Genomic DNA, 24,733 nt, shown 5'->3' on the forward strand with positions numbered 1-24,733 from the left:
GTATCCATTCTTTATCAGATACAAATCATACAGGAGCACAGACAGCACCCCCCAAACTGCAAATATGCTTTTGAAGGTTTTTAATGGAAGTTTTAATTTTAAGAAAATGCATATTAAGAGAAAGCTAGCTAGAAATTGAGAGAAAGCAGCAGAGGTTAAAAATCCTTGCACCTTTGAGACTTTGGGCCTTGGTGCTTCACTGTCTGACAGGACCCTCCCAACTCAGTCAGATTTGTCAGCAAGGAACAAAAGGGATCTTCCTTCCTCACTCTTTCTGTTCACAACCAAAATCTTCCTGGACCATCCATTTCTGATCCTCAGCTCTCACTCTGCCCCCTCTCAGGATTCACTGCAGCACTGTGAACCAGCAGGGCACTCACTGAAATGCAGGCAGGGCTGTCAGGATCTCTGGGAGGGCTCCTGGGTCCATTTTTGCTCCATTTTTGCTGCTCACCCATCTTTAGGGCTCAGGTTGTCACTCACTGACTTGGAGAGTGGCTTTGCTTCTTTGAAAAGAAAAAGAAAAGAAAAAGAAGATAAAAATAAGGAAAAATTGAAAAAACCCACCAAACTGGGTCCTGCCTCCCTCATTTTCTTCCCAGTTCTGTATTTGAGATAACAGAAAGACTTGGAGCACAATTTGGCTCCAAGGCAATAAACATTCAAGGTATACAAAGCAAGAATTTACAGGTCTTTTATAGTCAAGTTTCTTCATTTCCAAAAGAGAAATCTGTCTTAGTTGAGGACTCCATCCACCCATTAAGGTGAAGTTGTATTCTGCATCATCGAGGAGAAACTTCCTGGTGAGGTGAACAGACAGGGAAAAACAATTATTAACAAATTTCTCCCAAGCCTACCAGAAACTTAAGCTCAAATCACAAAGCCATTTCAGATTAGAATTAATTCTCCTTTTCCCTGGAAAAAAAAATATGAGGAGCCCAAAGGAGAAGTGCTGAATTATGTCCTCACCTGTGCTTTATACCCTGCTGCAGCATCAACACCAAGAACTGAGCAGCACCAAATGCAGCATGAGTGCTCTCACTACACTGATATTTTTAAAGAAGCAAGTTTGCTTAAGATATTGCTCAAGTGTCTGTTCATTCAGAGGTACATCCCAAGTAGAAAATGTCATTTTTCCAATCAGTTTTCAGGCAGATATTTGCGCTCCAGACTGTTCAGTCATCAGTGGAAATCGCTTCTCACATGCACAGAATGGACACTAGGACAATCAGAACTCAGCCCCAGGTATTGAGGCACGAGGCTGCTGAAATCAGCTCAGGAACCTGGAAAGGAACAAGCAGCAGAGGGTTCCCAGGAAAGAGCACTGCTGTGCCTTGCTGGGACACGTGACAGACACAGAGGCACCAAGTTCTGCCCCAACATACGGAACGACCGAAAATGCAAACTAATTAAAAAAAAAAAAAAAAAAAACAACTACAACAAAAAAAGATTCCTCTGAGTCAAAACTGTCAAAACTGCACGATTTCCTTAGGCAGCTGTTCTTGGGTCACTGGGTTTGAGGACCTTCCCAGTTCCTGCTGTCACTGGGTGCCCTCAGCCCCTGTCCCACGGGAGCCCCAACAGCAGCAGCACAGAGAGGAACAGGAGCAGAGGTAACAACACAGGGGGGTGACGGGGGGACACCGTGGGGACACAGCTGGGACACAGTCAGGACACAGTTGGGACACAGCTGGGACACAGTGGGGACACAGCTGAGACACAGTCGGGACACAGTTGGGACACAGCTGGGACACAGTGGGGACAGTGGGGACAGTGGGAACAATGGGGACGCAGCTGGGACACAGTGGGAGACACAGTGGGGACACAGTGGGGGGACAGTGGGGGCACAGTGGGGACATAGCGAGGACACAATGGGGACACAGTGGGGGCACAGCTGGGACTCAGAGGGGACACAGTAGGGACACAGTGGGGACAGTGGGGACAATGGGGACACAGCTAGGACACAGCGGGGACACAGTGGGGACAGAACTGGGACACAGTGGGGACACAGCAGAGGACAGAGCTGGGGACCTGTCCTGGTGCTCCCCTGGAGCTGGCACAGCCATGGGCAGCAGTTCTGAGCTGAGGGACAGCAGAACCTGAGGGTGTTGTCACTCTGGTCCCTGGCAGGACCCCACAGACACATCTCAGTGCTCTGTGCCCCAGTGCCCCCTCTGGAACAGCGCATGGTTTTTATCTGCCTGCAGGGCTGTCAGAGACACAGGAGCTTTATCAGCCCAGGTTTGCACAGCCCTCTGTGGCCCCTGAAAGGCTGCAGTAAGAATTGCTAAATTGTTTTCTTTCAATAATGTTCTGCCTGCTCACAAAACTACAGCACTGCCAAGGAAAAAGATAATTTATGTGTGTGCTAACTTTCTGTTCCTTAGGTCTTGCTGCAGTCACATATTTACTTTTAGTCTTACCCATCCTATAGATGAGAAATTAAAGTTGAAATGGATTTTATATGGCCAGGCTGTTCAGTCATTCTGCTCCCTGAGGCCAGGCCAGGTTCTGCTCTCTGTATCTGCCGTGGTTTCATTGAGCACAGCAATTTTGGAGGTGTTTAGATACTGTATCAAAGTACATTCTTTCCATCTGAAAAATAATTTTTCAGTGCCGTTTGCTCCAAGAAAGACTAATTTTTTTTGTATGGGGGTTTATATTTTCATTTAGATGAATCATTTAGATTTTTACTGGAATCATTCGGATTCCAGTAAGAATCTGAATCATTCGGATTCCACTAAGAATCTAAATCATTCAGATTCCAGTAAGAGAAAATAAACTTCTGTTTCCAGCCTTTCTCGCAATCAGTAATGCAAATTATCTCAACAACACAGACATGACTCTTTTAAAATGTGTTGGATTTCTTGTGTATTCGTATATCTTGTGCCACTTTTAGCAAATTTCTCTCTCGGAATGTTCATTATCACCACTCTACCTTATCCATTTGGGGTTTTTTGGATGCTGAAAAATCCTCAAAGATAAGCATAAGGTTTTAGTATGATTGACCAGGAAAATAAATAATTTCAGAGGCAACTATCCCTCATGTCCTAAAATCTCTGTACAGAAGACTGATTTAACTTTTCTTTAACATACAAGCATAGAATAAATTTCTTTTCCAGCTAAACTACTAACCTTGCATAAGGATTAATACACACTTTTAGAGTTGGAGGTGGGAGGGAAGTAGCAGAAAAAAAACCCCACACATGCAAATATTCATATTTCATCCAATGTGGTTTCATTATGTGGAGACTGTATTTATATCAGCTGTTCATCAACTTTACAGTTGATTACTTGCCAAAACAACCTGTAAAATGCAAACTTTTAATTAGAACAGTATTGTCTGTATCTCCACCCAACATTTTTTAATAATTACTCCCAGTCTGGGAGAAGAAACTGCACTCTATGAGTCATGTGTCACACAAATCACTTTGAATACCAGAATTTCTCAGTTAACTGTCGATAGTACCCTGCAGACCAAGAGTTATTTGCTAAAATAATTCAACACATAAAATGAATAATATGGGTGGGAGAGCCCATCATTTGCTGGGAGAAAATTTAAGAGCACAGCAAGGAACTCAGCTGCTTGAATAAACCACTAACTGTGGTTAGTCCCTGCTAACTTTCAGGAATATTTATGGGGCCTGATTAGACTAAAAGAAGCTGGAGCTGTTGGGCTGATGAGCCAGGACAGAGGGATAAGGGGGCTGTGTGGGGCAGAGCAGGGCAGGGACTCTGTCAGCATCCCAGAGATCCACCTGCATCCCCACCAGGCTGGAAATGGGGGTCCTTGCTTCCAGGGATGCACCTGATCCCATCCCTCAGTGCTGGCTGCCCAGCAGACACTGAAGAAAGGGAAAGCTGATCCCCACAGGAAAAAGGGAAAGCTGATCCTACCTCTTAACAACCCCTGTTGTCCCTCAGAAATGTTCTCACTCCTGGCTCCATGGTTATGCTCAGGCATGGCAATGTCCCGTTCTGCTGCTGCCTCTGCACTCTGGCTGGGAAAGAAAGATGTCATGGCCAGAGAAGAGCATTTAGCACAGCTTGTCAGGAGCTGGCACCCAGGGGGAAAAGTGCCCTTCCCACAGGAGTGAGCCCCATGGCAGTACTGCCCACAGGGCCTGCTCTGGGTGTGCTGCCAGGGAAGGGCACTCCTGGGCATGGTGAGGGACCGAGGGACAGCAGCAAGGGCTGCCATGAGGAAAATGGGCATGGAGCCCTGGGGAGAGTGTCTTCAGGGTCAGCCTGTCCTGGGGTAAGTGTCCTCGGGGTCAGCCTGCCCTGGGGTGTCAGGATCAGTCCCAGTGGACAGATGACCTGATGGTTCGTAGGAGTGATCTCAGAGTGCAAAAACCAACACGGTACAAGGGGATTTGCAGTGATAATCAAAACAAATGCAGTTTTATTGAAATAACCATAGAAAAATGCGATAGAGGGATTAAGGGAGAGAAAAAGATAGAGAAAGAGAGAGAGAAGAGAGAGAAAGGGAGGGGATATAGCTACCAACGCAGAGACGAAGTCCTTTGGTGCAGTCCAGCCGAGGGTCCGCCTGCTACGCTGGGGAGATCTCAAAGGCTCTAGCTAACTCAGAGGTTTTTATTACTGAAAACTGTGAGGGGGGGAAACAGATACAATAGGGAACAGATGTAAGAGGTAGTCCATGTTCTCAGCAGTAAATGAGAGCCATTGTTTTCTTGCTCCAGTGGTCACAACCTGCAGGCAAACATCTCGCTTCGGTCAGCTTGCCTCCCCCGCACACCTCCCCCGGGCTGGGGGTTTCAGTCCCAGTCCTTGGAAGGGGCAGAAGGGCCTTTTCACATAGGGGTTTCATGTCTCAGTCCTTGGAAGGAGGAGAGCGGCCTTTTCATGTCTCAGTCCTTGATGGAGAGGCTTCTCACATCTCAGTCTGTCACGGTGGTTGTAAAACAGGTGAGGGTCCTCTGTGGAAGACCACCTGAAACTCAGGAGAAGTCCAGCCAGGCCGAGAGGTGGGACAGCTTCCAGAGCTGCTATTGTTGCAAACGGGGCATGGTGCCCCCTTCTTAGCATACAGCAAACACTCCTGTGAAAACAAATAACTTAACAATGCTCTCAGGTCTCAGAGCCCTTGGCATGTGACTTTTCTCCTTCAGAGCCAGTTATTCTAGACAGGGGGTTCTTCTCTTCAGTGGTCTCCCAAGGATGATCGTGAGGTAGATGAGGGAAAATTCAGACAGACTCTCACATGGGGAACGAGTCCTCAGGGTCAGCCTGTCCTGGGGAAGGTGTCCTCAGGGTCAGCCTGTCCTACAGGTCAAGTCACTCCCGTGGAGTTTGCTCTTGTCCCCGGAGAAGAGCAAGCAAAGAGCTCCAGAGTACACTCCCATTTTCCCAAAATGAGCAGCTTGAAAGTTGCCAAAGGGGAAGCAGAGATGAGTTTGTGCAAGAGGCTCTCCCACCTCAGTCTGTGTTTGGGCTGCAGCGCCAGAGGGCAGCCAAGATCTCCAAACTGCTGCCAAAGGAACAATCCACTACCCAGGGAGGTTGGACAAATATGAACAAGGAATCAATTAATCAGGAATTAAAGGAATTGAAGCCTCTTTAAAATCTACAAACACAAAGATGGACATGCTGAGTGGAAGGGGCAGCTACATTTCAGCTGAAATGCACATTCATGTAAATAGATTCGGTCAGCACTTTCTGTTTTAAAACTCCCAGGCAGCAGCTCAGGCCCACAGGAGAGCTCCACTCAGCACAAGAACCAGAGAAAAAGGCTCTTTAAACACTTCAGCCTGCTCTTGGGCCAAATCACAGCCTGTGCCGGTTGGCATTTACCAATGGCTTCCTTTGGTTATTGTGTTTTGTAGTTTTATTGATAAAAGTCAGACTTGAATGCAATCACAGCAGAATCATATCGCTGCCTTCCAGTTTCCAGTTGTAAAATGTCCATCTACATGAATAAAGTATAGAAAAACAACTAAATTATACTCATTGTTTCTAAAAGTATTCAAAGTCAAGCTAAGGGCATTGAAGAGAAAAAAAAACTAACTAAATCAAAAGGCTTTGTTTGAATCCAGAAAACTGTATCAAACACAGCTTATCTACCAAAAAGCAAATTCAAAGCACCTTCTTCACTTCCTACCCAGCCTCAATTAGGAACATTCCTCAGGTTATGTACAACAATGTGAGAGAGAGAACAGCACAGCAGAGAAACATTTCATGGTAAATAAAATCCTTTTTACTGACATTGATGCTGCGCCATGGGATAACACTGATTGCCTGGTTACCAAAGAGTAATTTTGGAAACGTGTCAGCACCTTCCTGATGAAAATATTAATTTAATCTCGCATCCAGCAGCCTGTGTGATGTCAACTTCTCATCACAATTAGTGGGTTTATTTTTGATGTGCATGCTGACAGCTCCTAAAAGCTAATGGAAAGTCATTTATGTGCAATTTAAAGTCTGATTACTTGAGTGTTAAAGTTCCCTGACAGTCCTTTATATTGGGAATGGGAAATTTAGGAAGAAAATGAATCAGCTTTGATAACATTAGAATAACTTCTCTGATTTGAAAGTCAGGCCTAAAGTTTGCTAATATTAACACAGGATGCAAAAATATGATTTCACCTAAAAATCATTTCACAAATTATCATATTGCATATGTTAAAGTCTGGGAATAGGGGATAAAGGAACTTTATGTGAGTCTCCAAAAGCTTCAGAAGACAAGGAGTTGAATCAATAGATGAGCCCTTAAAGAAAGATAATTTGCTGTATTGTACTTGGAATTGATTGAAAATTTCACACTAGTAATATTTTCCACCAAAAAAAAACCCCAAGCATTTTATTCTAAATCAATCTTTTCCATAGCAAGATATTGACTACAGCATATTTTGTGTTGGGGCATGTCAAAACACTGCATTTGGGTTTGTCAGGCCTGAGCATTCCATTTCCAGTGGAGCTCAGCTGTGGTGCCAGGCTGGGCTGGCCCTGGGCACAACGGGGATCTCAGCCCGGAATGTGCTCTCAGAGAAATTACAGCCACTCAGGGGGATGCTGGCCCTTACACCAGCATTCAAAGCTCACTTTTTATTGAATTGAAATACTTTGTGTTGGTTTTTTACAGTTTTCATCCAGCTATTTCATAGAAGGAAGAAGCCTTCAAATTTTGATGCTGAGGCAAATGAACACTTCCATGTGTGCTCCCTCTACTGAATCTGATTCTGTTGTTATTTATATTTTTGCATTTCTATATTACTTTCTAGGCTACAGAAGAAGATGAGCCACCTTATTCTACTTTTCTCGTTGTTCTTGGCCCCAGCATTGGCTGATGGAAGAGGTCAGAAATCAACCCAAAACCTTTGCTCAAATGATGTCAGCCACAAACGCCAGAAGAGAGACTGGATATGGAACCAATTGCACATCCAAGAAGAGCTTGATACACCTCTGCCACACCACGTTGGCAAGGTAAGCAGCAACCTGTCAGCAATGACTAAAAACAGCAAATGAGGATCTTGAAAAGAGTATTTGTTTGCAGTCTAGGCAGGAGAAATGAAAAGGAAATAGAAATGGGACTTAATACCTACATATTGACATGTTAAAATCTTCAGAATGTGGGCAAAGAGTAAATGAAGAACAGTGTCATAGGGATTTTAATTTCTTTGAAGAATACAAGTAAATGTAAGGGAATAGCAGCCCTGGAGGTTCCAAATGCAGGAACAGCCCCATTACCTGCAGGTGCATGGTTGGGAAGGAAGTCTGGTAACTGATGTATGTCAGGATTTTTCTGTCAGCACAAGATTCTTTCAGAATCAGCAGGTGATTCTCAGAGATCAGCAAGTAAAAATAAAAATCAGCAAATAAAAAAACTACAGTTTACATCTTTCAGCTTGTACTCAAAAGCACGAGTGCTATGTTTCGAAATACTGTTACACAATCAAAGACATTGTTGCACAAAGCGAAAGCAAAGAATTTTTAAAAATACTAATGAGCAAACTAACTGGTTGCAAACTCCTTTTCCTCAGGGTAGGGCATATAAAAGCCAATCATGCACTGGCCATGGCCAGGGAAGTTCTCCCAGTGCAGCCTCTCAAAGGGATGCACAGGGCACTGCAGGCGAATGCAGCTGAGCATCCCCTGCCCTGTACAGCACCCAAATCTCTCTGGGCTGGCCCAGCAGAGCCCACCAGGCCCTGCTGGCTGCTCTGGGCTGCCAAAACAGCACCACAGAGAAAGCACAGAGCCACAGGGCCCTCTCGGCTCCCACAGGGCATCTCTGCCTCATTTCAACTCAGCCCCACACTGAGGAGCAGCTTCTGTTGCTGGAGCTGTCCTAAACAAGAGGGATTCTCTCTGTCCAGCTCTGGGTGTTCCAGCAGCACAATCTCCTGAAGGCTCCTCCAGCACTGAGCCCTTGGTTAACCCTTCAAGGAAAGGCCCCAGCAGCAGCGAGGCAGGGCTGAGGGACAGCTGCAGGAGTGTGCTGACACATCTGGAGTGTGCTGACACATCTGGATTTTACCTTGCACCACTCAGTGCTTCCCTTTTGTCCTCAGCATCAGAAAAGGCATTCTGAGAGGTTTCTGCTTTTTACACTGAATAGGTACACAGAAATAGAGAAAGAAGGCACAGACCATCCCATCTTTGAGACAAGGGTGGGGTTCTCTCTCATGGGGCATCTCCAGAGCTGTGAGCTGCTCTCCAGCAGTCCCAGCTGCCCGAAGCATGATTAAGGAATGAGGGGTGGAAATATTAATGGCACATTTCAAATGAGAAAACGGAAATTTAAACAATGCTCAACAGTAAATGACAACTACAGGATAAATCAAATCCTGAACACCCAACAGGTGACATTTATGATAACATCAGTAAGAAAAGGATGGAAATACTTGTTAAAACCCAGCAATCCTTGATAATTAGCTGGCTGAAATAAGAATACTGATAGAGTGCATGGAAAATTGGGGTTTAAATCTTCTAGGAGTATCCCTGTATGTGTGAGGATATAGAAAGGGAAGTATCATTATGTTATCCGCAAATCAACTAGTGTGCAAAAGCATTTAGAATTGGATTAAATTATATTTTAAAACTGATTAATGCTCATTCCTCTCCTCACATCCCTTTTTCACAGCATATAAGCTTAAATTTTAAAATCTATGGGGTAGAAATGTAACCTTCCTGTCATACCATGAGCCTAAAAACTGCCTATTAAGGGATTGTGTGTGACTGAGCACAAGAAAGCTGTCAGCTGTGGCAGGAATCCTGCTAAATGCTAAGGAACAGAGGCTAATGCTGAATAATGTCAGGAGCTGTGAAGACAGATTTCATCCTGTAATCCTGTGAAACTGAGCAAAAACCCATGGCAGGTCCAGAAAGCTGCAAACAAAAGTAACTCAGACTGAAGGTGTCTCATGTTATTTCAGACATAATGCAGTTAATTATTTGTATGTGTTGGCTGCATGAACAACTTAAACCTTTAGGAAATATGAGGTATGATTTTAAAAAAGCTTTGTTTGTATAAGCAAGGCAGTTTCAGTGTGGGTGCAAGTGTCATCCCAGGAGCCCAGCTCTGCTGTGGTGCTGCTCAGTGACAGCACCAGCCCTGAGGGTTCCCAGTGGGGTGAGGAATCCCTGGCTGTGTGAATCCCGCAGGACAGACCCAGCTGCCAGGCCCCACCTTATCCCCCTGAACATCACTTTGCCCCCAGATCACGTCCAGCGTGAGGAACAAAAACGCCAAGTACATCATCGAGGGCGAGTTCGCCAACACCATCTTCAAGGTGGAGGAGACCAGCGGGGACGTGTACGCCTTCGAGAGGCTGGACAGGGAGAAGAAGGCCGAGTACGAGCTGACGGCCCTCATCATCGACAGGACGAACAACAGGTCCCTGGAGCGCCCCTCCAGGTTCATCATCAAGGTGTACGACATCAACGACAACGCCCCCGTGTTCGTGCACAAGGTGTTCAACGGCTCCGTGCCAGAAATGTCACCTGTGGGTGAGTCCTCCCTCCAGCACCCGCCTCCCTCACGGCTGGCCTTGAAAAGCACCGCTTATATTAATTCATATGCACCTTGAAAACCCTTCTGTAGGGACCTCAGTCACCAAGGTGACAGCTGTGGACGCTGATGACCCCACAGTGTCCGGTCATGCCACCGTGACCTACGAAGTCACCAGAGGAGGGGAATATTTCACCATTGATGACTCTGGTAAGTCAGACACACAAATGTCCTTACGCTTTGTCCATACCCTGCCCTTTGAAGAAAACACAGTTTTAAGGTTTTTTCATTCTGGAAAAGAGGAATAATTATTCAAAAATATAATTTTAAACATGATTTAAAACGTTTTTCATTCACACTCCACAATGCCACTGTCTGCATCTATAAATGAACTCATAAAACCAGGATATCAGCTGCCATGAACACAATGAGGAGACAAAAGATCATTTTTTTCCCACCTTTGGAAAGATTAACCAGGAGCTGAGTTTATATTTTCAGTTTAGCACAGGTACTGTTCCAGTGACCGAACATGAAAAGGGAATACACAAATTCCGAAGCAGCATTCAGTAATCAATAATCATTTACTTTCCTAAACTTTCTAGCTTAAATTTTGCCCAGTTTTAAAACCAATGTCAGTATGTCTTACCACACTAGTTTGCTAGAGCAAAGAAAGCAGGTAAAGAGGTTAAAGATCCATTAAAAGGAATGTTCTGCACAAGCTCTCCTAAATATTCCATCTGGAAGAAAAATTTCTAACATTTCTTGAAAAGTACCACTGTAAGATCGGTATTTAAAGCTGAATGTGTGGAGATAAAAAAAAAAGATAAAAATTTGCCACCAAATTTGCCACCAAAATTTGCCACGAACATCTCCAAAAAATTGAAGAGATGTTGGGCATGCTGCAAAATCTAATTGCATCCAATATTGTTTTTTCACAGGTGTGATTTATACAAAAGAGCCTAATTTGGACAGAGAGACCAAGGCCACGTACGAGATTGTCGTCCAAGCCAAAGATGCTCCGGGTTTCTCTGGGGATTCCAGCACAGCCACGGTGATCATCGCCCTGTCCGACATCAACGACAACTCCCCCGAGTTCAAACTCTGTGAGTGCCCCCAGCCTTGAGCCCCCTGCAGCCAGGGGCTGCCACAGCACAGCCAGCCCAGCTCACAGGCCTGCACAGCTCAGCTTTCCTTAAAAACGCCCAAAAGGACTTCACGTCTTCAGAAGCTCTTCTGTGTTTCAGCCAGAGCCAGTTTTTCACCTGGAACTGAAAACAAAAATCAGTATTAATTTCATCCCTTTGCTAAAGATCCTGACAATTTGGGGTATTATTTATGCTTTCACATGTCTTAGAGATACACAGTGCTAAATTCTCAATGAAATACTTTTATGTGCATCTGTCAAGTAAGAACAGTTTTAACTGAGTCCTAACTTCCATGTACACACTCCTTATGTATTTTTCTTTTTTTTTTTTTAACAGCATCATTTCACTTTAAAGTTCCTGAAAACGTTTCAGTAGGAGGAGAAGTTGGCAGAGTCAAAGTAGAAGATATTGACGAACCACAGCACAGAAATACAAGATACAGCTTTATCCAAGGAGAGTTCAGGGACACCTTTGACATTGTAGCAAACCCATACACAAATGAAGGAATCATTAGGCCAAAGAAGGTACTTTTCCCCATAACAAAGATGGTTATTGTGGTTTTCCATGTGTAACAAGTGATATTTTTGGTTTAGGACTAGCAGCAGGAAAAAAAGGAGACACATGAAAGTCAGCATGAAATATATTGATCCTGAACAGGAGCTCTCTGAGCCCTGGGAGGAGAAGAGCTGGTGATTTCTGGTCCTTTTCAACCTCCAGACCTGAAAAACTCCAGAATTACTGCAGAGGGCAGTGGGGGCTGTGTCAGATATTCAGGTTAGGTGCTTTGGGTTCCTCTCAAACTTCAAGTGGTTGGATACTTCAAAGAGACAGTGATTTAAGAGTTGGATCAAGTGTCCAAGTCAAAGAATTCTTCCCTTGTGAAGCCCACCTGAAACCAAAGCAGAAAATGTGAACAAATCCACCTGAACTCCTTTCTAAAGTCTCTTTGCGGTTTGGCATTTGCTCCAATCTTAGCCACAGCTCCCTTGCTTTCCTCAGGGTGAGGAAAAAGCTTTTTTTTTCTTAAGAGCTTCCCTGTCGCAGAAAATGAGGCCTTTGCCGGGGATGAGCCATTTGTCGGTGAGGGGAGACTCAGACACTCAATATGAGTGATAAGCAAATTCCGTTTATTGAAGAGAGCATCAGACACTTATACAGTGAGTAATAAGCTTATGAATATTCTGTAAGCTAAGCAATCTATTGGTTAAACTATGCCATGAACTCTTCCTCATTCCTTAGGGGTTACATCTCTCTTTTCTCATGTCTCTTTCACTGTTTGTTATCCTACCACAGCTAGGCCCAAGGACACACTATCTACATAGGTGCAGGACTTGGAATTAGCCATGGTTTTGTACTTTTCCATTTTCTAGCAGCTAAATTCCCAACACTTCCCCACTAATTTTTTAAGTCTTTAAGACTCTCCAAAGCCCTTATTAGGGTCTGTTCTTTGTTTTTTTTTTTAATTCTCAAACCCACATGATTTGTACCAAGGGACTGCTGCAGAGCATTGCCAAACCCAGACTTCATTGATTTCATTGACTTGCTGTTTAAAAAAAAAGAGGAGAAAGGACTATAAATCAGCTCCTGTAGTCCTCAGATTGACAGGAATGTGTTTTCCCTTTCCAAATGCCTCCCTGTAACTGCTAAGACTAGAAATGTCATTAAGAAGAGAAAACTTTCAGGAAAAGCAATACCAAGGATTTCAAGACTGGCAGTGAAATCCTGGCTGTGGTCACACTGGGTATGAGCAGCTCTCCTTCCCAGGAGCTGGGGAATGCAGCGCCTGCCCATGGGAGGAGCACTCACAGACCCCACACACCCTCCCTGAGCGATTTGGAACCAGATTTTCCTCCAGCACACACTGGGCAAACCTTACCTTGTTTTCAGTGTGATTTTGGCTGTGCACACGTCATAATTTTAAATACACAGCCATGGGAGATAAAATGTCAGCTGCTGGATAAGTCCCATCATTTCCCCTTGCAATGTCTGCCCAAAAAGGAAAACAAGAGTCACCATAACTGCTGTGGATCTCAGTGCTTTAGAATCTCAGGTGGTAGAACAAAGGAAACTTTGAAAGGATCGTTTCTTACTGCCTGAGCTCCTGGCCTTCCTCCCATTGTGTGATTCCTTTTTAGTCTCAGGCAACTGGAAAAACAGGGAAGAGGATGTAATTTCTCACTGAATGCCCCAGCTGTCAGCCCGTGCAGATCTGCAGGCTGCCTTGAGTGCCTTCAGAACACAAAGCATAGCCAAGAGGAGAATCTCTTCCCCAGCCTTTGGGGGGCAGGAGCTCACCGAGTTTTGGTAGTTACAGCATTATAAAAACACAATTATTTAACCCAAAAGAACATTATTTTGCCGAACTTAAACTACTGGATGAATCTGTCCCACAGCAGAGGTACCTTGAGCCACGCTATGATAGAGAAGTTCAGCTGGGAAATGCTCTCCCATGGGTCCAGCCAAGATGAAATTTGGTAACATTGCCAAACATGAATGAAAGCACAGATCTTAAATCACAGAAAGCCAGTGGAAAGTCTGCTTAGGCATCACCAATAAAAGAATATCTGTATCTGTCTCTTTGTTTCTAGCCCCTGGACTTCGAGGCAGTGTCAGAGTACAGGTTCAGCATCGAGGCCACAGACCCCACGGTGAACCTGCGGCACTTCAAGCCCGGCAATCCCCGCAGCATCGCCAGCGTCGTCATCGAGGTCACAGACGTGGACGAGCCCCCCGTGTTCAGGAGGCTCCCCTACGAGTTCAAGGTGAGGGAAAACCACGCAGAGGTGAAAACTCTCGGCTCCGTTCACGCTGAGGACCCCGACGCAGCTAAACGGAAAATCAGGTGAGACAAAGCCTGCTTTAGCAAACCTGTTTGAAAGTGCAGGATCCATCAATAGCACCAAGAATTTGACAAAGAACCCAGACTTTGGCCCTATTTTTTTAGAATCTGCCTGCCAAACAAAACAAAAGATAATCCAATTTAATTTTTCCAGCACTGCAGCCATGGATATATATGCTCACCGAAAGCTGAACATAAATTTCATCTACCCATGTCATTACCACATGGACTTACTGATAAAACATTTGCACATTTAGGGAAAAAATATAAACTTGGATATTTTTACATTATTATAATTTATTGGCTTTTTTTTATTGTAAGAGCTCTCTCAATCATGTGTTTAGAGAAGAAAATAGACTTCTGAAAGAGCCAAGTACCAAAATATGGAAACTCTTCCCACAGATGTATTTCACCCTCACAGCTTGCATAGTTTTAGGGCAATATTCTCAGCCCTCCTGGTCAAGATATTAATGCAATTTGTCACACAAGAAGCCTCTGACCTTCCTCTGAGAAGAAATGAAATGAAACACAGCATTACCATCCGTGCATTGACATATCTTGTTTTAAACAAAATCCAGATATATTCAGCGTAGAGCAAATCCCAATGGAGACTACGTCAGGGTATCCAACAGCGGAGTTATTCAACTTCCCAAGCCTCTGGACAGAGAATTCAGCTCCTCATACAACATCACTGTGGCAGCTGTGGAGATCCTTGAAGATGGTGAGTGCCACCCATTTCCCAGTTTGAAAGAAACCCGGGTACACCTTTCCAGCAGGGCTGTCAAAAAGGAAAGGCACAACCTGACAGGCTGTCCCTGGTGAGCTAGGAATGAAAGGAGTGCTCCAAGGCTTGCACCATCATCTTCCCAATCAAAGAAGTCCCTACAAATAGGTCAGAGATGGTTTAAAGGTTTGACCCCTGGCTTTGCTCAGCTCCAGGGAGGGGGGCAGGCCAGTCCCAGCTGGGTTTGATATTTCACCATATAGACATGTTCTGTGCCAGAGAACAATGCTCAGTCCATCAGCATGCAGGGGGAAGAATCAGGAAAGCCATAATCTACTGTCATTTCACTCCTGAAAAATCCTTGATGATTTAACCTCTACGAGAGGTTTTAGGAAAATATCTAAATCTCAGAGGGGAAATTTCGGTTATGATGGAGCTGGGAAATGTTCCTCATGTGTGAGGCACAGAGGGGGCAGGAGGTGTGGGCTGGGGGCTCCAGGCTGTGCCCTGCTGTCGTTCCAGGCCGCCTGTCCGACAGAGAGTCCCATGCCCACGTCCATGTCATCGTGGATGATGTCAATGACAATGCTCCAGAGCTGGTGTCTCCTGAGGAACCCCGAGTGTGTGAAAATGCTGCACCTGGGAAGGTGAGACAGGGAAAGCATTGCCCTGAAACCTGAATTACTGCTCAAATAAAAGATGTCTTTTAATACAAGTGAGTCTCAGTTTCCATACGAAAACACCCGATTATTTCACTGATTTCCAAAACATCAGGAATAGCTCTTAAGGATACTGCACTGCTGGAATATTGACTTTTATCTGCTTGCACACATGGGCTGCACTGCTCCTCTTCCCCCAGGCTCTCACATCTGTGTATTGACAGCTGAGCCATGAAGGGCAGTCAAGCTTTGCACAGCAGGAATCAGCAGCTCAGTTCTATCACACAGATGCCTGAATGTGATACTGAGGAGGAAACCATTTCAAAATAGTAACAGAAACATTGCTATGTGGAACATTATCCTGTAGTCACAGAGTGCACAGATCTGCACATCCAAATTGTTACTACATGGCAGAGTGTTGGTATTTTGGGTTTATATGTTTGGCCTCAGACACAAGTGTTCAGCCCATACTGTAATATTTGTTTGATTAAGACACTTTGAGTCAATGTTTAGGGGAGGTACTCCCCAGTTTAGTGTATTTAGGATGGAGAGGAGAACTGGAGGAACAAAGGGAAAGATCATGGGCTGAGATCAGAACAATTTACTGGAAACAGCAGTGAGATAAGAAAATGAACAGTAATAGCAACAATATAAATAACAGAAATATATATATACATTTTTTAATATATATATATATATTTTATATATATATTTCTGCCTCAGCACCAGCATTATCCCACCACTCCCTCCACTACACCTGCTCAGACAGAAGGAACCCCTTGTCCAGGAAGAGAGTCCCTTTGCTCTCCCAGAAATGACATGAGGTGCTCAAGAATAACCACTCTGCCCCTCCCAGCTACTGGAAAAATGTTAGTTCTTTCCTGGCCAGAACCAGGACACTTTGTCACTGCCTGAACTATCTGATAGAACACACAAGGTATTAATTTCACCTTTAGTTTAATTTATAAAATACCTTTGGGATATAACCAGGCACATTTTTTGTATTTTATACATCTAATGTACATCAGGTTGAAGATTTCAAAACCCAAGCATGTCCTTCAGGCATGACAGTCTCAAAGGCATTCCAGGAATGACAGCCAAACCTCAGAGTAGGCTGAGGACTTCAGAAGACACCATCTTAGACACTTCAACAAGCCATATGTCTTTAAAAATGAGGCTTTTTTCATGCTTTCATTGCACAAAATTTGAAGAGGCAAAACCGGTCTTTTTGAATATCCACAAAGAAAAAACTGAAACTGAAAAAACTTGAAGAGAAGTATCCTGAGGTGTCTGTGTCCTGCCCTGAAACTGAAGGGTTACACAGGACACAGAGCCCAGCTCAAACACCCCACATGCTTTATCCCTGGAGGCAATGTACACTGAAAACTGTGACCTCTTCCATCCTTGCAGGTGATTGTCAGGATTTCAGCTGTTGACAAGGATGAAACATCTCCCAGAGGCTTCTTCAGATACTCACTGGCCACAGAAGACAGCAACTTCTCCCTGATTGAGAACTACGGTAGAGTATCCCTGCAATGCCCTCCTCAGCTGCCAGGGCAGGACCCCAGGGCTCAGGGAACAAAGGCTGCAGCACTGACCTGTGGCTGGGCTAGCTGAGATAAGAAACTCTTTATTTGTAAAGGCTCAACACACTGAAAAAACTATGTTTGATGAAACCAAAGTGTGACGTTGGTCACAGGGGTTCTTGGATGAGGGAAGAGACAGGAATGTTGACTCCATGTTTCAGAAGGCTTGATTTATTATTTTATAATATATATTACATTAAAACTATACTAAAAGAATAGAAGAAAAGGTTTCATTAGAAGGCTAGCTAAGAATAGAATCAGCAAGAATGATAACAAAGCTTCTGTCTCAGACAGAGTCCGAGCCAGCTGACTGTGATTGGCCATTAATCAGAAACAACCACATGAGACCAATCACAGATGCACCTGTTGCATTCCACAGCAGCAGATAACCATTGTTTTCATTTTGTTCCTGATGCTTCTCAGGAGGAAAAATCCTAAAGAAAAGATTTTTCATGAAAAGATCTCTGTGACACCAAAGTTTCACTGGGTTCCCAAAGGGCTGGCACTGGCTAAGGGGAAGAGGCTGACTGGGAATCTGTGAGGACAATCTGGTGGAGATTATCACCTAACGGGATGTCCTTACTTCTGGTAGAGATTATCAGCTAATGGGATGTCCTTATTCTGGTGGAAATTATCACCTAATGGGATGTCCTTGCTTCTTCCAGACAACACAGCTAACATCACTGTCAAATACGGGCAGTTCAACCGGGAACTTGCCAAATTCCACTACCTGCCTGTGCTCATCTCAGACAATGGTGACCCTGACCTCACCAGCACAAACACCCTGCTCATCAGTGTCTGCAAGTGCAACGAGAAAGGCAACTTCACCTTCTGTGAGGAGAGGGCAAAGCAGGTTGGCGTCAGCATACAAGCACTGGTGGCAATTTTTGTCTGCATCTTCACAATCATTGGTGAGTATCTGGCTTTTTGGAATGCTCTCTGTAGCACAGTGTGAGGATGTTTTGTTCTTTCTTTAGCTGAGATCTACACTGTAAAATGGTCACGATGCCAGAAATGCTGTACCTATTTGATTCATCTCATGTGCTCTTCCTCTCTGGCCTGTTAGAGCAACTTCAGCTGCAAAGCTGCTCACTCCTCTAGACAGGCTATTGCACACATGTATAATATACTTGATTTACTGGTACCAGCCTCATACACAGCTATAAAACAGGAAATTTGGGCTGGAGCAATAACAACAGGATTCCTGGTTCCTATGGCAGGAACTAGTCTGGAAACCCTTGAAGCAGCACAGCGAACATAAATACATTTGTAACAAATCAGCAGACCAGTACCTGTTTGCTGTATTTGAAATCTATCAGAGAAGGCTGAGCACCTTTTCCTTGCCTGAGAGCTGGCCTGTTTTACAAGTACCACATAAGCAGCATCTGATGCTTGGCATTAAGAGTTCAATCATTAATTCATTAAGTTTATTCAATGACCTTGTGGCACCATGCACTTGTACTTGTGATTCCAGCTCAAGAGTCAGAGCTGGAATCACAAGTACAAGTCTGACGATCTCTGTCCAGATTGAACTCCTTCAACAAATCCTTAAATAGAAATTTTTAGAATAAATATATGTTAAAAAACACTCAAAAAACGCCCCCAAAACTTCAGACTACATTACATGTCTTAAATGCAATTTGTCTTAGTGCCTTACTTGTCTATTCACACGCGCTCATCTAAGTTTCCTTTGCAGTGATTGTGTTGCTGATCCTGCTGAGAAGGAGGCACAAGAAGGACCTGAGTGGGCTGGGGAGGAGCGTGGCAGAGATCCACGAGCAGCTGGTGACCTACGACGAGGAGGGTGGCGGCGAGATGGACACCACCAGTTACGACGTGTCCGTGCTCAACTCCGTGCGCAAGAACGGCCTCCAGGCAGAGCCCGCTCCCTCTCCCTATGCTCAGGTCCAGAAACCTCCTGGGAACATCCCCCCTGCAGCTGGGGGCATGGAGATGATGATTGAGGTGAAGAAGGATGAGGCTGACAACGACAGGGATCTGCTGCCCTATGACACCCTGCACATCTACGGCTACGAAGGCGCCGAGTCCATCGCGGAGTCGCTCAGCTCCCTGGGCTCGGGCTCCTCAGACTCAGACATTGACTATGACTTTCTCAATGACTGGGGACCCAGGTTCAAGATGTTAGCTGAGCTCTATGGATCAGAACCAAGCGAAGATTTTGTGTATTAAGCTCAAACTAGCCATGAGTTTTCTCCCTCCCGCTACAGACTGACACCAAGAGACTGCCAGTGGCCAAAGAGGAACTCACAGCTCTTCCCTCAAGGATTTCAAACAGGCATGGAAAAAACCTGCAGCAGGGTTGAAAAGACACACAGAGATCACCTTTATTAACTTCCCCCAGCACTACTGTCCTCACTAACATTCATTTTTTGCCCCAAAATTCCTGCTCACCGATCTGCTCAAGCCTTCCAGAACACACCTGGAAGTGTGTCCTTCCCTTCCTCGCCCCCTCTTCCCCACTTCTCCAGGTTTTGTCCCCAGTTTCTCCCTCAATCCTCTCCTCCTTTGCTGTTTCCATCCAACATGCATCAAGGTCACTCTCCATTGGGAGAGAGGCTCAGTGCCATTGGGAATGGATGCTTAGCCCCCCTGGATCTCCAGCTGGCTGCTTTGCCTGCCCCTCTTGCAACATCTTTATTGATATTCCACACTTATGCTCACCCAGCAGAAGAGAGGAGGAACATATGGTCTATCACTTAGTATTAGAAATTATTCCATCACTTTCAAAAAGAAGCATTATTTTTTTCCTTATTTCCCTTCTATTAATTATTTTTGCTTTATAGCCTTCTACTACATCTATGAGTTACTCAATATAAAATTAGACAGGATTTTTAGACACACAATCTGGTTTCATCTGTCATTTTTAACAGCCTGATGACAATTTCATTTCTGGCATGCTAGAATTTGCTCTAGCTAGCAGCAAAATTGTTTTTTCTCTCTGTAAATAGGATCTCAGTGTTACTCAATGGAACATGTCCTGCAGGGCAGGAAATGTGGAGATCAGGGGAATGTCAAGACTCCAACACTTTAAATCTCTCTAGATGGAAATACAGGTCTCTCCAGATTTCTTAAGAGGTTGAATAGGGGGTTCATTCAGCATTATTAAAGCAATAGCATTTTTTCAGGGACAAAAAAAGAAGGGCCTCATTACTGTGAAACTGTTGTGCTTTTTTTCTAAGCAGGTACTGTAAAAGGAGTTTTTCCACCTAGGAAAATACTGTAGACTCCCATAGCAGAATGCTACACACCCACACACTGGGCTGCTTAAAAGCACCACAAACGTAAGGCAGGTTTGGAGCTGCAGTCTCTGGAAAGGGACTGTGCTCGCATTCCCACCTGTGCAGAGCCACAGAATGACCAGAATGAAACTTCCCACGCTGGAAGGGAAACTTCCCAAACACCTTTTGGGAACAGCGGGTCCCTTGGGACCATGGCCTGTCTCTGGCTTCCAGCAGCAGGAACAGAGCCCTGCTACACAGATCCTCCACTGAGCAGGGTCTGTGCTGGAGCTGTATGCATTAGTTTAGTTGATTTGATTATTTAAATCTGGTAGCTAACCAAATAATACTAAATCTTTTTTTTTTTATTTTTCTTAAACAAGTATAGTGGAACCTCGCAAATTTGCTTTTTACTTGTTCACATCATCTCCAATTCATACTATTCACACTCCCTTCCCCCAAAATGTTTTCTGGGCAGGAAATAACAATGCACAACAATGGTCTCACACTGTTCCTCACTGCTGTGAAAAGTCCAGTGCAATACTTGGCTGGACATTATTACAACATCAACAATGTAATCACTCAAATTTTCAAATATGAACTAAAGGAAAACTGAGGAGAATTCTGTCCATTGGGCAAATCAGCCTTAGAACCTAGCCTTTGTTTTTAAAAAGTATATTTTGGGGTGACAGCCTTGGTTTTATTTTGAATGGGCTCATTGTGTTTTGCTTAATCCAGCCAGCAGGATGTGCTCTAGAGGTTCCACATATTTGTGTATTATAAAGAATGCTAACTAATAACACTTAGAGTTTAAGGATTTTGTCAGTACCTGTGGTATTGGCTATCAGCAGGTAAAGTTAGTTAGGAAATTATTTAGTGCAGTAAGTCAAGAACTTTGGTAGGTATCAGCCAGATTCTATTACCTGGAATTGCTGTTTTTAAGCCTGATTTTTTTAAAGTTATTTTAAGGAACACTGTATCCATTTCCAATGTATATGATGTTTGCACTGGACCGTTTCTTTTTATACTCCTGTACTGTATAATGTTGTTTTTTTACTACATAAAGCCAATCTCAAGTTTGGATGTTCTGTGCATTAACGAGTTTCACTCAGCAGAAAACATCAGGCTTTGTGCCACAGTGAGCCCAGCCATGAAAGCCCTGCAAGGGAGCCCAGCCCTCTCCCTGTCTGCAGCCCCAGACTGTACAGAACCTGAACAGAACCTGGGCAGAACCTGGGCAGAACCTGAACCTGTGCAGAACCTGAACCTGAGCAGAACCTGAACCTGTACAGAATCTGGGCAGAACCTGTGTAGAACCTGAACAGAACCTGTGCAGAACCTGAACCTGGGCAGAACCTGGGCAGAACCTGAACAGAACCTGTGCAGAACCTGAACAGAACCTGAACCTGGGCAGAACCTGGGCAGAGCCTGAACCTGTGCAGAACCTGAACAGAACCTGTGCAGAACCTGAACCTGTACAGAACCTGAACAAAGCCTGAACCTGAACAGAGCCTGTGCAGAACTTGTGCAGAACCTGAACAGAACCTGTGCAGAACCTGTGCAGAACCTGGGCAGAACCTGAACCTGTGCAGAACCTGAACCTGTGCAGAACTTGTACAGAACCTGAACCTGTGCAGAGCCTGAGCCTGTGCAGAACCTGAACAGAACCTGAACAGAACCTGGGCAGAACCTGAACCTGTACAGAACTTGAACAAAGCCTGAACCTGAACAGAGCCTGTGTAGAACCTGTGCAGAACCTGAACAGAACCAGTGCAGAACCTGTGCAGAACCTGGGCAGAACCTGGGCAGAACCTGAACCTGTGCAGAGCCTGAGCCTGTGCAGAACCTGAACAGAACCTGTGCAGAACCTGGGCAGAACCTGTGCAGAATACCCTGGGTACAGAACCTGAACAGAACACCTTGGGGTACAGAACCCTCCAGCCTCCTCAGGACAGACACAACCAAACACATCAGCACCAGAAAACAAAATCACCCCTAAATCTGCAGCTTTAGGCAGCACAGCTCCCACCCTCTCTTTCTGCTGCTGCCAATGACTACCCCAGTATATTCCCAAGATTAATCTAGGGCTTTACAAAAGATCACATCCATTTTCCCCAGATATGGCACTTATAATTTACACAGCCCGGAATAAAGCAAAAAAGTTCAATTCCTTCACTGCTAATTGCCATGAGCAAACACCAGATCAAACACACTTTAGTACAAGTTGTATTAAAAACACAATAGATGTGCTAATTATCTTATAATGAAATGCATTTTTCCATAGAAAGAATTTGACTAAACAGCTACTTGCAACTTGTGGGAGAGAATCTCACAAAGGTTTTCATTATTCATTTAATTAATATGCACTTTAATCTCTTATCCCTAAAAATATATCATAAATTATTATTTTATTACATTCAGATCCAGAAGTTCATGCCATTTAATAAAGGTTTTTTTACTCCCACCCCACTGGAACTTTTTATGAAGCAATGGCTTGTGATGAGAATCCTTGATATGTATTAAAGCAGCCATGAAAAGCTGCTTGAATGTGAACACCTGGCACATCCCAGGTAGGGCAGGTGAGCCAAAGTCCCCTTATCAAGGCAAATTTACAACAGAGGGAGGGAGGAAGGAAGGGAAAGAAAGAGAACAATTCTATGATTTATTATCCTATTGCAGTCCAGTGCTGCTGCAACAGCAAACCCAGTGAAAACAGAAGGATTGTTTACCAGATCAAAATCAAATCATAATTTCTGGACTCTCTTTCTTCAAGAAGTGCATTCTTCCTTTCCTCCTTTCTGCCACGAGGGCTGGGAACAGCCCCAGGAGGGCCCAGCCAGCCCTGCACAGGAATTGTCACAGGAATTGTCACCCTGACTGCAGGGACAGCCTGCAAAGCCTCACTGCTTCTTGGAGCTCAGGGTTCAGGTACAGACCCACCTCTATACATTTATTTTACATCTTTTCACTCCCTAGCATATGACACATGCAGGGAAAATGCTCTGGTGGCAGTAAACATGGTGATATACTCTCTTATTTGGCCAGAACTAATAGTTACACTTATTGTATTTCAGGTGGGGTTAGGACTAAAATAAATAATCACCATCCTTTCTGATCTATTCTCTCTTTTTTCTTCTTCTTTTTTTTTTTTTTTTTAATAAACGTTTCAAGTTTAAGAGAATAAGAAATAAAACTCTGTTGGCTTTACTTCACAAGCTTTCTGGAATTAAAATACATCACCAAGGTGATATCTTCCTCACTGAAATCTTCCCATTTCACAATCTTAGTGTACCACAAGTCATGAAGTCCTACCAGGAAATGAATAAGAGTCTGATCAGATCACAGTGGAAGATTTAGGCTGAATCTCGTCCATAGAAAAAACACAACAGAAAAAAAAATAGCAAAGACATTCACTCAGGCTGAATCAGAAAATAAGGAAAATAGAACAATACCAGAAAAATGCTTTTATGAGCAATAAACATGCACAGATCTTTGCTGACCTCTCTCACCTTCCTGACTTTGTTCCTGCCTGACCTAAAGGAAAAGGGAAAACCAGCAGTTCCTTCCATTCATCCCCAGTGACGAGCTGTCCCACCTGCATCCCCTCTAGACTCTCCCAATTCACCCAGTTAACCCCTTCATCATTGCCACAATCAGCCAGAAATCTCTGCAAGTGTTCAATTCCTCATGGAAAAGGAAAGCTCTGGGTGAAGGCACCAGAACAAAGCAGGACAGAGCTCAGCTCAGAGACACATCCAGCAAACACAACTCAGAGAGGTTTGCCAAGAGGTCAGGAACGGCTGGGCTGCAAACGGTCCCAGGATCCCAAAGCCTGGCCTGCAATGCTGCTCCAAAGCGGAGCATTCCCACATGGATGAGAGCCTGAAACACAAACTGCTGTGCACTGGGCACTGCAAAGAGCCTGAAACAATTCCCAGCTCCAGCATTCAAAAATGGCTTTTCTAAACAGCTGTCCAGGCTTCCCTCTTCCCCCTGAAATTCAGAGCAAACCTGAAGAACCCCAAAATGCCAAAGGCCTGAGCTGCACTTGGTGTGTCCCATGGCACTGATGCGTGGAATCCCCGGCACTTCAGGGAACCCGAGCCTTGTCCCTGCTCTCAGCGCCGGGACACTGCCCTTTGTCCTGCGATCCCGATCCTGGCCCAGGACACTCCCTGTACCCCATGTCCTGCTCTCAGCATCCGGACACTGTCCTTTGTCCTGCGATCCCGATCCCGGCTCCAGGACACTCCCTGTACCCCATGTCCTGCTCTCAGCACCGGGACACTGCCCTCTGTCCCGTGTCCCTGCCCTCGGACCCGGGACACTGCCCTTTATCCCGTGTCTCTGCTCCCGGAACACTGCTCTCTATTCTTTATCCCTGCCCCTCGCACACCGCCCTTTATTCCCTTTATTCCCTTTTTTCCTTTTCCTGTTTTATCCCGACCCGATCCGCGGCCCCGCCGCAGCAGCGCGGCTGCAGTGACCGCCAGCGGCCGCCAGGTGGAGCCCGAGGGCAGCGCTGGGCACGGCCGCGCTCGGGCCGCCCGATGGATCCACTATGGATC

At 44.8% G+C, this 24,733-nt stretch overlaps 1 protein-coding gene across 3 annotated transcripts in view; it reads left to right on the forward strand.

The window, feature by feature from the left end:
• CDH5 (cadherin 5) overlaps nucleotides 1–21,248 on the forward strand; it is a 32,918-nt gene extending 11,670 nt beyond the window's left edge. The window contains exons 1-12 of one of the 3 annotated variants that reach the window (XM_074551027.1): nucleotides 1,469–1,613; nucleotides 7,245–7,446; nucleotides 9,684–9,972; nucleotides 10,067–10,183; nucleotides 10,912–11,076; nucleotides 11,455–11,642; nucleotides 13,707–13,960; nucleotides 14,536–14,678; nucleotides 15,204–15,328; nucleotides 16,751–16,859; nucleotides 17,592–17,837; nucleotides 18,611–21,248. In XM_074551027.1, the coding sequence (XP_074407128.1) occupies nucleotides 7,258–7,446; nucleotides 9,684–9,972; nucleotides 10,067–10,183; nucleotides 10,912–11,076; nucleotides 11,455–11,642; nucleotides 13,707–13,960; nucleotides 14,536–14,678; nucleotides 15,204–15,328; nucleotides 16,751–16,859; nucleotides 17,592–17,837; nucleotides 18,611–19,116 (2,331 nt within the window). In that variant the 5' untranslated portion in view covers nucleotides 1,469–1,613; nucleotides 7,245–7,257 and the 3' untranslated portion in view covers nucleotides 19,117–21,248. Of the gene's footprint in view, nucleotides 1–1,468; nucleotides 1,614–7,244; nucleotides 7,447–9,683; nucleotides 9,973–10,066; nucleotides 10,184–10,911; nucleotides 11,077–11,454; nucleotides 11,643–13,706; nucleotides 13,961–14,535; nucleotides 14,679–15,203; nucleotides 15,329–16,750; nucleotides 16,860–17,591; nucleotides 17,838–18,610 lie in introns of those variants that run through there. The other 2 variants (XM_005495378.4, XM_026798153.2) reach the window with 2 other exon arrangements.
• Nucleotides 21,249–24,733: the final 3,485 nt, after the last annotated feature.

The sequence above is a fragment of the Zonotrichia albicollis genome, chromosome 13 (assembly GCF_047830755.1).
Source record: "Zonotrichia albicollis isolate bZonAlb1 chromosome 13, bZonAlb1.hap1, whole genome shotgun sequence".
NCBI lineage: Eukaryota > Metazoa > Chordata > Aves > Passeriformes > Passerellidae > Zonotrichia > Zonotrichia albicollis.